Source organism: Helianthus annuus, chromosome 1 (genome assembly GCF_002127325.2).
Source record: "Helianthus annuus cultivar XRQ/B chromosome 1, HanXRQr2.0-SUNRISE, whole genome shotgun sequence".
Lineage (NCBI taxonomy): Eukaryota > Viridiplantae > Streptophyta > Magnoliopsida > Asterales > Asteraceae > Helianthus > Helianthus annuus.
In genome coordinates this window covers 130,662,080-130,674,801 of record NC_035433.2, presented here as the reverse complement: position 1 = coordinate 130,674,801, position 12,722 = coordinate 130,662,080, and the positions used below count along the sequence as shown (strand labels likewise).

The following is a 12,722-nucleotide window of genomic DNA, read 5'->3' as shown; positions in this document are numbered from 1 at the left end:
CACACTCATCCAACGGTCAAGATCACTTCCTACACTTTATAAAAAAACACACTTTGTAAGAGAACCCCACTCTATATCCAAATATAATTTGTAAGTTACTTAGTTGATTTTTTATCCTAAGAGGTGATGCATAACATTTGATTAAGAAATGGAGACATCTTTTTCTAAAAGATAGAGAACTCTCGTCTTGAAACTCACTAAATAGTATACTACAATTGTTGTTTCCTATTTATATCCATGGTTGCAGAAATTGGCCTAGGCGCTAGGCGGCCACTTACTGTCTAATTTTGAGCTAGTCGGTCAATTAATCGGCCATGGTCAAAGTCGGTGAAAGGCGGTACCTAGGCGGTCAAAAATCGGATTAATCGAACTATATTAATCAGTCAAAATCGGTCCTAGGCGGTCAAAATTGGTCAAAATCGAACCATACTATCTGAAACTTGAAGTATTGTGAATTTTGAAGTATTATTTTTATATTATTGGATAGGGGAAGGTTCATTGGGGAACACTAAAAAAGTGGGGAACAGCGGGGAACCGGCTCAAACGAACTCCGATTGTACTCATTCCAGCGGCGTTGGAACCGGCTAGTCGAACCTTAACTAAGATCTCTTAACCCTAAACCCTAGATCCTAACTCGTAAACTCTAAACCCTAAAGCTCAAAAATAAGGCTAAAACCTAAGTTAAACCGTAAAATCTAAACTATAATCCCTAAAAGCTAAACCCTAAAGGCTAAACTTAATGCTAAACCCTAAACCCTAAACCTAAACTCTAAACCCCAAAGCTAAACCCTAAAGCTAAACCTTAAGGCTAAACCCTAAAGCTAAACCCTAAAAGCCAAACCCTAATATATTTAGGGTTTAGGGGTTATGATTTAGGGTTTAGGATTAAGAGATCCTAGTTAGGGTTCGACGAGACAGTTCCAACGCCGCTGGAATGAGTCCAATCGGAGTTCGTTTGAGTCGGTTCCCCACTGTTCCCCACTTTTTTAGTGTTCCCCAATAAACCTCACACTTATTGGGTATATATATATATATAATTTTGAAAAAATACATATAAAAATCCCATTCCGATTAATCCCTAGGCGGTACCTCACCGCCCGACTAGCGCCTTCTACAACATTGTTTATATCTATATCTTTAACCATATTCCCTCAAAATATCCCTTTTGACCGTTCGTTCCCACAAAATGACCAAATTCAGCCCCTAAGACCACCCGTAGTCGTTATGTATTTGGGCGTTTTTGGACAAAACAACGCCCAACCACGTCGGAGCCACTGCCCCCCACGACATTTTTAACCAAAAAATCAAAAACGTTGTATAAACACGACATTTTTCATTGTCCAATCACTTTTTTTCATAGTTTTTTTTATTTATTTAATTCTTGACACCCCTTTTAACATAATGCCCACATCCCCACTACACCCATTTATGAAAAACGTTCCTTTGCTGACTAGGTTAACACGTGATGGAAAACGCCCATGGATGAGGCATTATTCACCATTACCACTACGCATGGTCTAAGAATAATTTTACTATATCGCCAACATCTTTTACATTTATCGGTATTCGTGTAAACAAGGGCGTCCAACAGCAAAACACGAAGGGTATGACACCAAAACACGAGCGTTTAACCACACAAACACCGTCGGAGGCACCAACGTTACTAAATTATATGGGCATAATGATTTCATTGAACCTAAACACGAGTAACTCACCGTAATACATTAACGTCATCACCCATGTTTGGAGGGACATTTTGTAGGAAATGAAAGTCAACGGGACATTTTGAGAAAAATTAAGTCAAAATGAACATTTCTGGGATTTTTCACTTCTGCTTTATTAGGATAATGGGCGGAATAAGTAAAGAATTGGGCAATTGTGATCGATTTTACGCTTTATATTCCGGAGTGAGACCGGTGAGGGCGTAAGGTGTTGCACGCTGCAAAGGTCACGTTATTGGGCGTTGCATTGCAGCAGGCTCGCTACTACTGCAACCTACAACTGTTGTCACACCGACGCTTCTTTCACTTCCAACATAATTTTCAGACTTTAGTCAGCATTGAAATCACCACAACTATATAAGTTTCAGTAATATGTCGAATGAAAATCGAAACCTAAATCAAAAGTGACATCGTTTCGTTACATATGTCATGGATTTCCACGACAGTTGAAGCAAACATAATGCCGTTTGTAGTTGTAAACCAATTGAGCTCATCTCGATGACTAGGAAACAACAGAATTTGTTTCACATTTGTTTCAACTACTATACGGAAGATATCACAAGAAAGCAACAAACCGAATACACCTATAATTAGATTTTTTATGGTCATAGTATGCAAGACCCCATCATTTATATATTATTAACCTTCCAAGAATAAATACATTCCCTATAACCCAATACTTTATTATCCTAAATGCTTTACTTATATGCATTTTATATTTATATAATTATTCTTACCACCAACTCTTCCATAATGTCCTACCATTTGGGGGAAGGGGTCTTGATTGGGGCCCAGATATCTGCTCCATTGCTGCTACCAACTCCGTTCATATATGAAACCGGAACCAGACACAACCCTTTCGCTTTCAGGTTATATGAATCCAAATCCTACAAACCACGATGACGTTATAAAGAATCTACCGACAGCTTTGCCACCTACTTGCATACAGGTGACGCACGTCAAAATGTTTGTCCGTTATTTTTAGATTTATAAGAAATTGATGCAACTATATCGTCAAAAAAAACAGATAATTTTTTTTAATAAAAAAAGGTTCCAAGGTTATATACATATGAATTATGTGAGCTATCGGGTCTCACCTGAGACTGAGCTGTTGGGTTGCTGTGAAGATAAGGAGCACTCGACACCTGAAACACAATTCAAAAAGATAAGGAGAGTAAATCGGTTGATACAGCACATTTACAAATATACTAACGGAATTAGTCCTCAACGTGTTTACAGTATTTTTTTTAAAAAAAAAAGTCAAGTCAAACCGTTGCATTTCTAATGACAAAATGTGGTTATCGAAACGGCAGTAGGTTGATATGAGCAGTGGCAAACCTTGACTTGGTCATGAAGAAAGTGTATGTACTCTATTGCTTCAAGAAGCACAGAAGCGGTATCTGTCTGCAATTAAAAAACAATATGTTGATGAGTACATAAGTTTCTTCTCTATACATACATACGCGATCAATAATGATTTTATTTTTCTTGCTTAGGACTTTGAGCTTCTAGATTACAACGTACCTTGCCATATGGTGAGACAAGCTGTTGAAGGGCAGCTATCCTCTCACCAACCTTATCTTTTCTTTCCTATTAACAAAGTCAAAAAAACAGTGTTTCAATGATTTTCGTGTGCAAGTCATTTAGACCATAAATCAGAGCAAGTAAACGTGACGCGTAAGACTGAGGTGAAAGAATGTACGGGTCGAACGGATTGGTAATGGGTCAAAATCAGGAAAAATTGGGTTGACCCGAAACACCTTTCATCCATTTTTTTCATAAGCAATTTGTGTGTTAACAAAAATTTTGTGTGCAGAGCCGACTGATGAAGAAGAAACCTTGGGGGAAATAGACAAACCAGCCTTGTGCCTTTTTGGTGTCAAAGAAGTAAGATTCCCTTGTTCAATGGATACTGGACTCCACTTATGCTCCATCATTTTAATCACTGGCTCGATTCCTTTTCGTCTTTATCAATTGCAAGTGTTAACTGTCCAAAATTGTAACAAAATATATAAGATGCATATACATTCATAACTAACAGACTAACAGTAGCTTAGTTTCATAATATCATAACAGATTTGGTTCGGCAACGATCTTATTGACAAGAAAAGGGAAAGATGTTAACAAGCGAATTTAAACCAAACAGTAAGCTGCTCGAGTGCAAACTAGCATTTGAAAGATCATTACTTGGATAAATATCAGGCTAAAAATAAGTTCTATTCTCAACCGCGATTTCCTTATGTAAGAGAATTCAAATGTTTGAATTTAGGTCCACGCTTAAACAAGTCCGTGCGTATCTTGTAGCTCGTCTAAACAAGGCCAAGTTTTAACACTAAGCTTGATTAAGGCTCACGGTCCTATTAGCAATATAATATAATAATAATGTTAATGTGTATAGTTATAGCAAAAGAAAATATTATATGTACTAACAATAATAATCATATATATACATCATAAATTAAATAATATATAAAAATAAATAATAAAAGAGCCTAGTCCAAGCCCGGAACAAGGCTCAATTATGCCGAAACTAGGGCTGGCAAATTGTGTCTTATCGTGTTTAACATGTTAACACGATGCGAATAACACAAGTATTAAACATGAATACAACTCGTTTAACTACTTTATATATCATGTCTATAACAAAGTTGTATGTTTTATGTACCAAAAAGAAGAGAAGAAATGACGGATCCTAACCTCCTAATTTTATTTATTTAAAAAAAAAGTAACAAATCACGTGGTGTACTTTTCACTAAACAGATCTAATCGTGTCTTATACAAGTGACCTATTGCCAGCCCTGTCCGAAACATACCGAAAATAATATATAAACTACTTATGAACCAAACATACCGAAACAAGGCTCAATTCAGCTCATTTACACCACTAACTTGAAGTATACTTACCCCACTCAAGTTCAATAGTTCAAGATAAAACGATATATTCAAAATGCATAACTTGTTGTACACTTGTAAAAACATAGTTTTCATCTACATTTTAAATGCTTAATGTAACTTTTAAGTTTCAAATAAATTAGGCATGTTGCTATCCAGTACATTTGTTTAATGCCATCTCAGATCTAACTAGTCTCGGAATTAAAATCCAAAATCCATATATCGTACGCGACAACTTTACAATTAAACATCAATTATCTTTTCTTAATGACAGCTTATCATAAAATAATGCTAGATGTAACATATCAACTAAAGAGGAGTGAAATGAACGGTATGGTACAAGTCAAACAATCAACCTTTATGTATTGACATTAATATATTCTACCATGGGTCCCTATATCATATCATATTTGAATATACAAAAAATATATTTAGGTTAGTGTAGGTCCCATCATTCTTATTCAAAAAGAGTAGGTAAATATGTCCATATGAAAAAAGAAAAAATCATCTGTTCTTCAGTGCATCAGTAAACAAATATTTTCTGAAAAACAAACATTAAACCCTAGGTTAATAAGTAATTAGTTAAAAGATTTGCAGATAAGCCACAAAACCCAAAACAATCATAACTATCATCCACGAAAAGACATATAACTAGGGGTGCTAGACGGGTCGTCTTCGCTGGTTGGCGGGTTCAACCCACAACCCATCCCGAAAATTTTGCCTGAACCCGAACCCAAAAATCATGTCAGGTCATATGAACTGAACACGACATGGATATTTGCGGGCTGACCAGAACGCTGATTTTTTTTTATTATTTCACATATTAATAATTTGAAACTAAAATTTTACAATAAAAAATACAATTGTATATGAAACAATCATATTTTAGTTATAAATTCTTATGATAATTTCTCTTTCAAGTTAAATTATAGCAAATAATTATAATACCCAACTAATTTAATTTAGAGTAAAATGCCAAAATGGTCCCTGAGTTTAGATCACTTTTGCCACTTCAGTCCAAAAATAAACTTTTTGTATCCGGATCCATGAGATTTCATTTTTGTTGTAATTTTCATTCGATTGGCAAATTGGGTTATAATTTTCAATTAACTTCCCTTGTTTTTTGTTGTTTTCCTCGTTTAATTAAAATATATTATAGCATAAAATGACAATTATACCCTTCATTTAAATAAGGAAAACGAAAAAAATGAGAGAAATTAACAGAAAATTTTAACCCTGTTTATCAGTTTGATGAAAATGACAACAAAAATAAAACCTGACCCAAATTCAAAAGGTTTATTTTTAGACTAAATCGATAAAAGCGACCTAAACTCAAGGACTATTTTGCTATTTTACTGTTTAATTTATGTGGCAAAACACATTTGAGAAAAAAAAAATCAAAACAAAATATTAACGGGTTAAACGTGTCAACCCGCCGACCCAACGGATTGACACGAACCCGACCCGTTTAACTAACCGGTTTCGCAGGTTTAGACATGAACCCGTTTAGATTAAACACTTGAATTTCATGTTTGGTTCTTCTATAGCATTCAAAATTTCCGAAACTCACAAGCACGCCATATTTATGAACGGCGATTCAACAACTCTACAAACAATATATCGATGAACAAAACATATGCACATAAATCGTAACATAAAGTGCGAATTTGCTCAAATATAACGAACCAGAATTTACCTGTAAAATCAGGCGTGAATTCAACGGTTATTCAATCCAATAGTTTTTCAAAATTGAACCTCTGAGGCTCTGATCATATGATATTGTTCATATATGCGTGAATTTATGTGTCAGATTTTGGTGATACAGAGTTAATGTGCTTGTAGAGAGGGGGAAGGGGATTTTGAAAGGGGTTTATGAGTGGCTATTTATACAAGGGTTATTTGATTAAATAATTAAAGGATAAAGCGGTGGATGACGTCATAATTACGAGACTATGTGATGGGTTTTGACAGCTAATATCCAACCATAACGGTAAATCGGTTTTTTTAACTACAAGAAACGACGTGCCAATTATCGTGACACCTGTTGTTGTGGTCAAGTTTGACTACTTGACCGCCACCAGACCTTTGATATATATATATATATATATATATATATATAGGGAGTCGCTAAAATAGGAACCACCCCCAGTTGTAAGAACCGCGAGAACCACTTTCAACCAATCAGATCATGCCAACATAAAGGATATTTTGGTCATTTACCCCAAATGTCAAATCTCTCCTTCTATCTCCATTAAATGTCATCAGAGATATTAAAATCTCACCTTTCTCTCTCTTCCAACTATAAACCCCTCTCTCCTTATTCTTATTCTGAGTCTTCATCATCTTCAAAATATAAACCCTCTCTCCTCCTTATTGTGAATCTTATCATCCTCTCTCTCCTTGTATTCTTTGGCAAACGACACCTCCACCCCCTTTCTTCTTGTATTCTTCTCATACATCACCTAACTCACAAAACCCTCTTCTCATTTGACCAATCCTCTCATACATGACCAGATTCCAAGGATAGACAGAGATCGAGAGAGTGACTGTTTGAAGGAGAGAGAAAAGGACGGTGGTCGTGGTGTTACAGATCTGGCAGTGGCGACGACAGCGCCGCCGCGACGGCGGCGGCGGTGCTCTAATTTCCGGCGGGATTCACCGTTCTGCACAGAGAGAGACGAAAAAAGGAGATGCCGGTGTCGAGCTCCGGTGAGCTGCGGTGGTGGCAGACGGGAGCGCCGCCGTCTGCAGCGACGATGGTGGTGGTGGTTTTTTTTTTGTATTTTAAACTTGAATCTTGTAGGGATGTGACACCGTTTTCGTAACTCCATATTTAGCCGGTAAATTACATAATTCATTTCTTAATATACTAACCTATTTTACGATGTTTAAACCAAACATACCTCAATCTATTTTGTGGTCAGTGTAGGTACATATTTTTTTGTTACAACGTAGAAGAAGGAGATGCCGGTGTCGAGCTCCGATGAGCTGCGGCGGCGGCAGACGGGAGTGCTGCCGTCTGCAGCGACGTTGGTGGTGGATTTTGTTGTTTTTCAGTTTTGCTCAGTTGGTTCAAAGATGCGGGATGTGTTTGGCTAGGATTCGAGTTATGTTCGGGAACCGGGTTTCATTTCGGGTCAGCTCAAAAGAGTAGTTCAGATTACGGGTTCGGGTTTTAGGACGATAGCAGCCCGTTTGTTCCTCTCGGTCCTCCTCATACCTCGGTTAGTAGTATGTTGTCTTTGAATATTTGTGATTCACTATAAATCTTGATTATATGATTCACTGTTTTAGAACATGTGTTTAAAGAATATGTTGTGATTGTGTATTTGAGTTTGGTTGATGACATTAAGTTATAGGATTGAAATATGTATGAGTTGTTTTGTTGTTTCTGTGTTATCTTTCATTTTATAGGTGTTTTGTATGATTGCAAAAATGTTGGAGTTGTGTACTGCACAATATTCATGGGTTGTTCAAATGATAAAATGGTTTTTATAGTTTAAAATGTAAAACGTAAAGTTTTTAACGTAAAACGTATAGTTTTTAACGTAAAACGTAAACTTTTTAACGTAAATCCTAAACTTTGTAACGTAAAAAATTTAACGTAAATCGTAAAACGTAAACTTTTTCACGTAAAACGTAAACTTTTTCACGTAAAACGTAAACTTTTTCATGATGATAGCAATCTATCTGAGACACCTACCGAGTAGCGATTTTCTGGGTGCGTTCGTTTTTACGTAGAACGTTAAACGTTTTACGTAGAACGTAAAACGTAAAAAGTTTAACGTGAAACGTAAAAAGTTTAACGTGAAACGTAGAAAGTTTTACGTGAAACGTAAAACATAAAAAGTTTACGTAAAACGTAAACCGTAAACTTTTTATCGTAAAACGTAAACTTTTTTAACGTAAAACGCAAAAAAACGGCGCGTTAAAACGTAAAAATTTTAACGTAAAACGTAAAAAAACGGCGCGTTAAAACGTAAAAAATTTAACGTAAAAAAGGCGATTTTCTGTTGCGTTCGGTTTTGCGTAAAAACGTTTTTGTAAAAAAAAATAAACCGTAAACTTGTTAACGTAAACCGTAAACTTTTTATCGTTAAACGTAAAAACGTGAAGCGTAAAAAGTGTTACGTAAATTTTTTCGTAAGTTTTACGTAAAACGTAAAACGTAAAAAGTTTTTCGTAAGTTTTACGTAAACTTTTTCGTAAGTTTTTCGTAAATTTTATTCGTAAGTTTTACGTAAACTTTTTCGTAAGTTTTTCGTAAAACGTAAAAACTTTTACATAAAACGTAAAAAGTTTAAATTTTTAACGTAAAACGTAAAAAGTTTTAAGTAAAACGTAAAAAGTAAAAAGTTTTACGTAAAACGTAAAAAGTTTTACGTAAAACGTAAAAAGTTTAACGTAAAACGTAAAAACTTTTACGTAAAACGTAAAAAGTTTAAATTTTTTACGCAAAACGTAAAAAGTGTACAAAAAGGGGCGCGTTAAAAAAAGTGAAAAAAACGGCGCGTTTAAAACGGCGTGTAAAAAAACGACGCATTAAAAAACGTGGAGAAACGGCGCGTTTTAAAAAAACGACGCTTGAAAAAACGGCGCGTAAAAACGCGTAAAAAAACGGTGCGCTAAAAAACTTCGGAAAACGGCGCGTTAAAAAACTTCAAAAAAATCGGCGCATTAAAAAACTTCGGAAAAACGGCGCGTTAAAACGGCGTGTAAAAAGCGTGTAAAAAATTTGCCGCGTTAAAAAACGTGAAAAAACGGCGCGTTTAAAAAAACGACGCTTGAAAAAAACGGCGCGTTAAAAAACTTCGGAAAAACGGCGCGTAAAAAACGTGTAAAAAACCGCGCGTTATAAAAACGTCGATTGAGAAAAACGACGACTTAAAAAACGGCGCGTAAAAAACGGCGCGTAAGAAATTGCGTTAAAAAACGGCGCGTTAAAAAAAAGCCGATTGAGAAAAACGACGCCTTTAAAAAACGGCGCGTAAAAACGGCGCGTGAAAAACGGCGCGTGAAAAACGGCGCGTGAAAAACGGCGCGTGAAAAACGGCGCGTGAAAAACGGCGCGTGAAAACGGCGCGTAAAAAACGGCGTTAAAAAACGGCGCGTTAAAAAATCGATGCGTTAAAAACGGCGCGTTGAAAAACGGCGTTAAAAAACGGCGCGTTAAAAACGCCGATTGAGAACGGCGCGTTATAAAACGGCGCGTTAAAAAAACGGCGCGTTAAAAAACGGCGTTAAAAAACGGCGCGTTAAAAACGGCACGTTAAAAAACGGCGCGTTAAAAACGGCGCGTTAGAAACGGCATGTTAAAAAAACGCCGATTGAGAAAAACGACGCCTTAAAAAAACGGCGCGTAAAAACGGCGCGTAAAAAACGGTGCGTGAAAAATGGCGCGTAAAAAACGGCATTAAAAACGGCGCGTTGAAAAACGGCGTTAAAAAACAACGTTAAAACGGCGCGTTACGCTTGAAAAACGGCGCGTAAAAAAACGGCGCGTTAAAAAAACGGCGTTAAAAACGGCGCGTCAAAAAAACGTAAAAAGTTTAACGTAAAACTTAAATTGTAAAAAGTATAAAAATCTTTTAAAAAAAATCTGAATTTAAAAATGTTTTTAATAAAGAAATTATGTTTAATAAATAAAAGTAATAAAAAGTAATTAATGAATAAGACAAAAAAGGTAATTTAAAATTAATATATATAAGAAGACAAAATAGAGTTATTTTACTTAAATACCCTTTTGGATTATAATATTAAAGACATAATAAGCCAAAAAACTTTTAATATTAATATTAACTACTTTTAATCACATCCATCCATCTAGTTGATCTAAGGGCCATAAAGTGGTTCTCATGGTTTTTACAACTAGAGGTGGTTTTCATTTTAGCGATCCCATATATATATATATATATATATATATATATATATATATATATATATATATATATATATTTATATATATATATATATATAGGGGAGGGTTTAAATGAGAACGCTAAATATTGTGAGAACCGTGAAAACAAATAAAAAAACCATAAGAACTTGGTCAAAAACAATTCAAATTCAAATTTTTTTTCTACACTTATCATTATTATTCGAATACAATGTTAGAAATTCAATTTACACGTTTAAATTTACGTGAATTCGTAAATAAAGAAAATTTACACATGTGTAAGTTTGCCATTTACACATGTGTAAATATGTTATATTTACACATGTGTAAAAAATCTAAAAAGAGTGATTTTGAAAGGATAAATGAATTATTTGATGTTATAAATTCTTGTTTTGATGATGTATCTTAATTACAATGAGGTTTGTATTAAAAAAATTGGTTTTGATTGCCTTTTTCATTCGTTCTCACGGTTCTCGCAATATTTAGCGTTCTCAAGATAACCCTCCCCTATATATATATATATATATATATATATATATAGGGTTGGGCTATATAGAAAACCTTATCTATATAAAAAATCCTAGAAAACCCAACCTCCCGACATTTTTTTTTTGAAAAAAATAACACATGTAATATACATGTTTTTAAGACTTTTGGGCCAAAAAAATCAAAAAAGCGCCGAAGGGATAATTTAAAAAAAAATCAGCAATTTCTGTCTTTTTTGCCTAACACATGTTAGGCACTGAAATTTGTTTATTTTTTTTAAAAAAATCCCTTCGGCGCTTTTTTGTTTTTTTTTGGCCCAAAACACTCTAAAACATGTATATTACATGTGTAATTTTTTTCAAAAAAAAAATGTCAGGAGGTTGGGTAAAAATGGGGGGAGATTTGGGTTTCCAGAGTTTTCTACCTAAATGAGGGTTTTCTGTCTAGCATTGTCCTATATATATATATATATATATATATATATAGTGGAGGGTTCAAATGAGAAGAATGTAAGAAGAAAAAAGAAAAAGTTTCAACCAATAAAAATGCTTTATTTTAGTTCATTTAATATTTGTAATTAATTTTAATATAAGGCTATATTGGTAAACTTACTAAATCATTAATGTGTATTCTTCCTATTTAATAACTAGCAAATTAAATTTGTAACTCCTTTTCAAAATATATACTTTTTTCAAATTAAAAAAAAAACAACTCAATTTAAACTGTAGAATAAATTACTAGTTGTGTAGGATAAATCACGAGTTGTGTAGGATATATTTCGAGGTGTGTAGGATATATTTCGACTGTGTAGGATAAAATTCTATAATGTGTAGGGTATATGTAGAAAAATTTTGATATGTGTAGGTTTTGTAGATTATATGTATGATAATTAATAATTAGTTGACTAATTAATTAAAGAGAGAAAAATTAATGATATGAGTTATAAATGAAATAGCATTTTACTAATTTGCCCTTTCTTCTTTTTCTTCTCACATTAAATTTCTTCTCAAATGAACCTTCCCCTATACTAATTTGCGCTTATCGTACATTACGTACGCTACAATCTCAGCCGTCCGATCATCTTCCCGCATTGAATTCGCATGTTGTTTTTTTTGTAACAATTTCGCATGTTGGTTTTTTAACATGCGATTTCATCAAAAATTACACATGCGAAATTGTTACAAAAAACAACATGCTATTTCATCAAAATTATCACATGCGAAATTGAATTACCACATGCGAAATTGTTACAAAAACACAACCTGCTATTTCATCAAAATTATCACATGCGAAATTGAATTACCACATGCGAAATTGTTACAAAAAAACAACCTTCTATTTCATCAAAATTATCACATGCGAAATTGAATTAACACATGCGAAATTGTTACAAAAAATTACCTGCTATTTCATCAAATTTATCACATGCGAAATTATTACAAAAAAAAAAACAACATGCGATTTTCATTGCGGGAAGATGATCGGACGGCTGAGATTGTAGCGTACGTAATGTACGATAAGGGAATTTGTACAGTACCCTTTACCTATATATATATATATATAGGGAGGGGCTCATGCGAGAACCACCCTTATTGTGAGAACCTTGAGAACCAATGTGAACACAACCTAAAATAGCTAAAAAAAACCTAAAAAAAACCTAACCCCCACCCCCCCTCCCCAAAAAACCTAACCCCCCCCCCCCAAAGCTAAATGCTAAAAACTAAAAC

At 34.4% G+C, this 12,722-nt stretch overlaps 1 protein-coding gene and 1 long non-coding RNA gene across 3 annotated transcripts; one reads left to right on the top strand and one right to left on the bottom strand.

Annotated features, from left to right (window-relative positions):
* Window positions 1-2,094: 2,094 nt before the first annotated feature.
* LOC110878092 (transcription factor bHLH153) lies at window positions 2,095-6,485 on the bottom strand. Of its 2 annotated transcripts, XM_022126349.2 has the most exons (7): window positions 6,310-6,416; window positions 6,091-6,219; window positions 3,560-3,708; window positions 3,246-3,311; window positions 3,060-3,125; window positions 2,819-2,866; window positions 2,095-2,608 (listed from the first exon to the last, which is right to left on the bottom strand). In XM_022126349.2, the coding sequence occupies exons 3-7, from the start codon at window positions 3,656-3,658 to the stop codon at window positions 2,480-2,482; spliced, it is 408 nt and encodes a 135-aa protein (XP_021982041.1). In that variant the 5' UTR covers window positions 3,659-3,708; window positions 6,091-6,219; window positions 6,310-6,416; the 3' UTR covers window positions 2,095-2,479. The 2 variants fall into 2 exon arrangements, with proteins under 2 accessions (XP_021982041.1, XP_021982049.1); XM_022126357.2 differs by lacking the exon at window positions 6,091-6,219 and having other exon boundaries at window positions 6,310-6,485.
* Window positions 6,486-7,084: 599 nt separating this feature from the next.
* LOC110878105 lies at window positions 7,085-8,003 on the top strand. The gene is made up of 2 exons (XR_002557640.2): window positions 7,085-7,453; window positions 7,543-8,003. It is a non-coding gene; the product is annotated as an uncharacterized LOC110878105 (long non-coding RNA).
* Window positions 8,004-12,722: the final 4,719 nt, after the last annotated feature.

Coding starts and splice junctions, on each gene's coding strand:
- LOC110878092 (XM_022126357.2), bottom strand. CDS start 3,658: ATGATGGAGCATAAGTGGAGTCCAGTATCCATTGAACAAGGGAATCTT. Junction 3,312..3,559: donor GTTTGTCTATTTCCCCCAAG/GTTTCTTCTTCA, acceptor CTTTGTTAATAG/GAAAGAAAAGATAAGGTTGG. Junction 3,126..3,245: donor TTGTCTCACCATATGGCAAG/GTACGTTGTAAT, acceptor TTTTAATTGCAG/ACAGATACCGCTTCTGTGCT.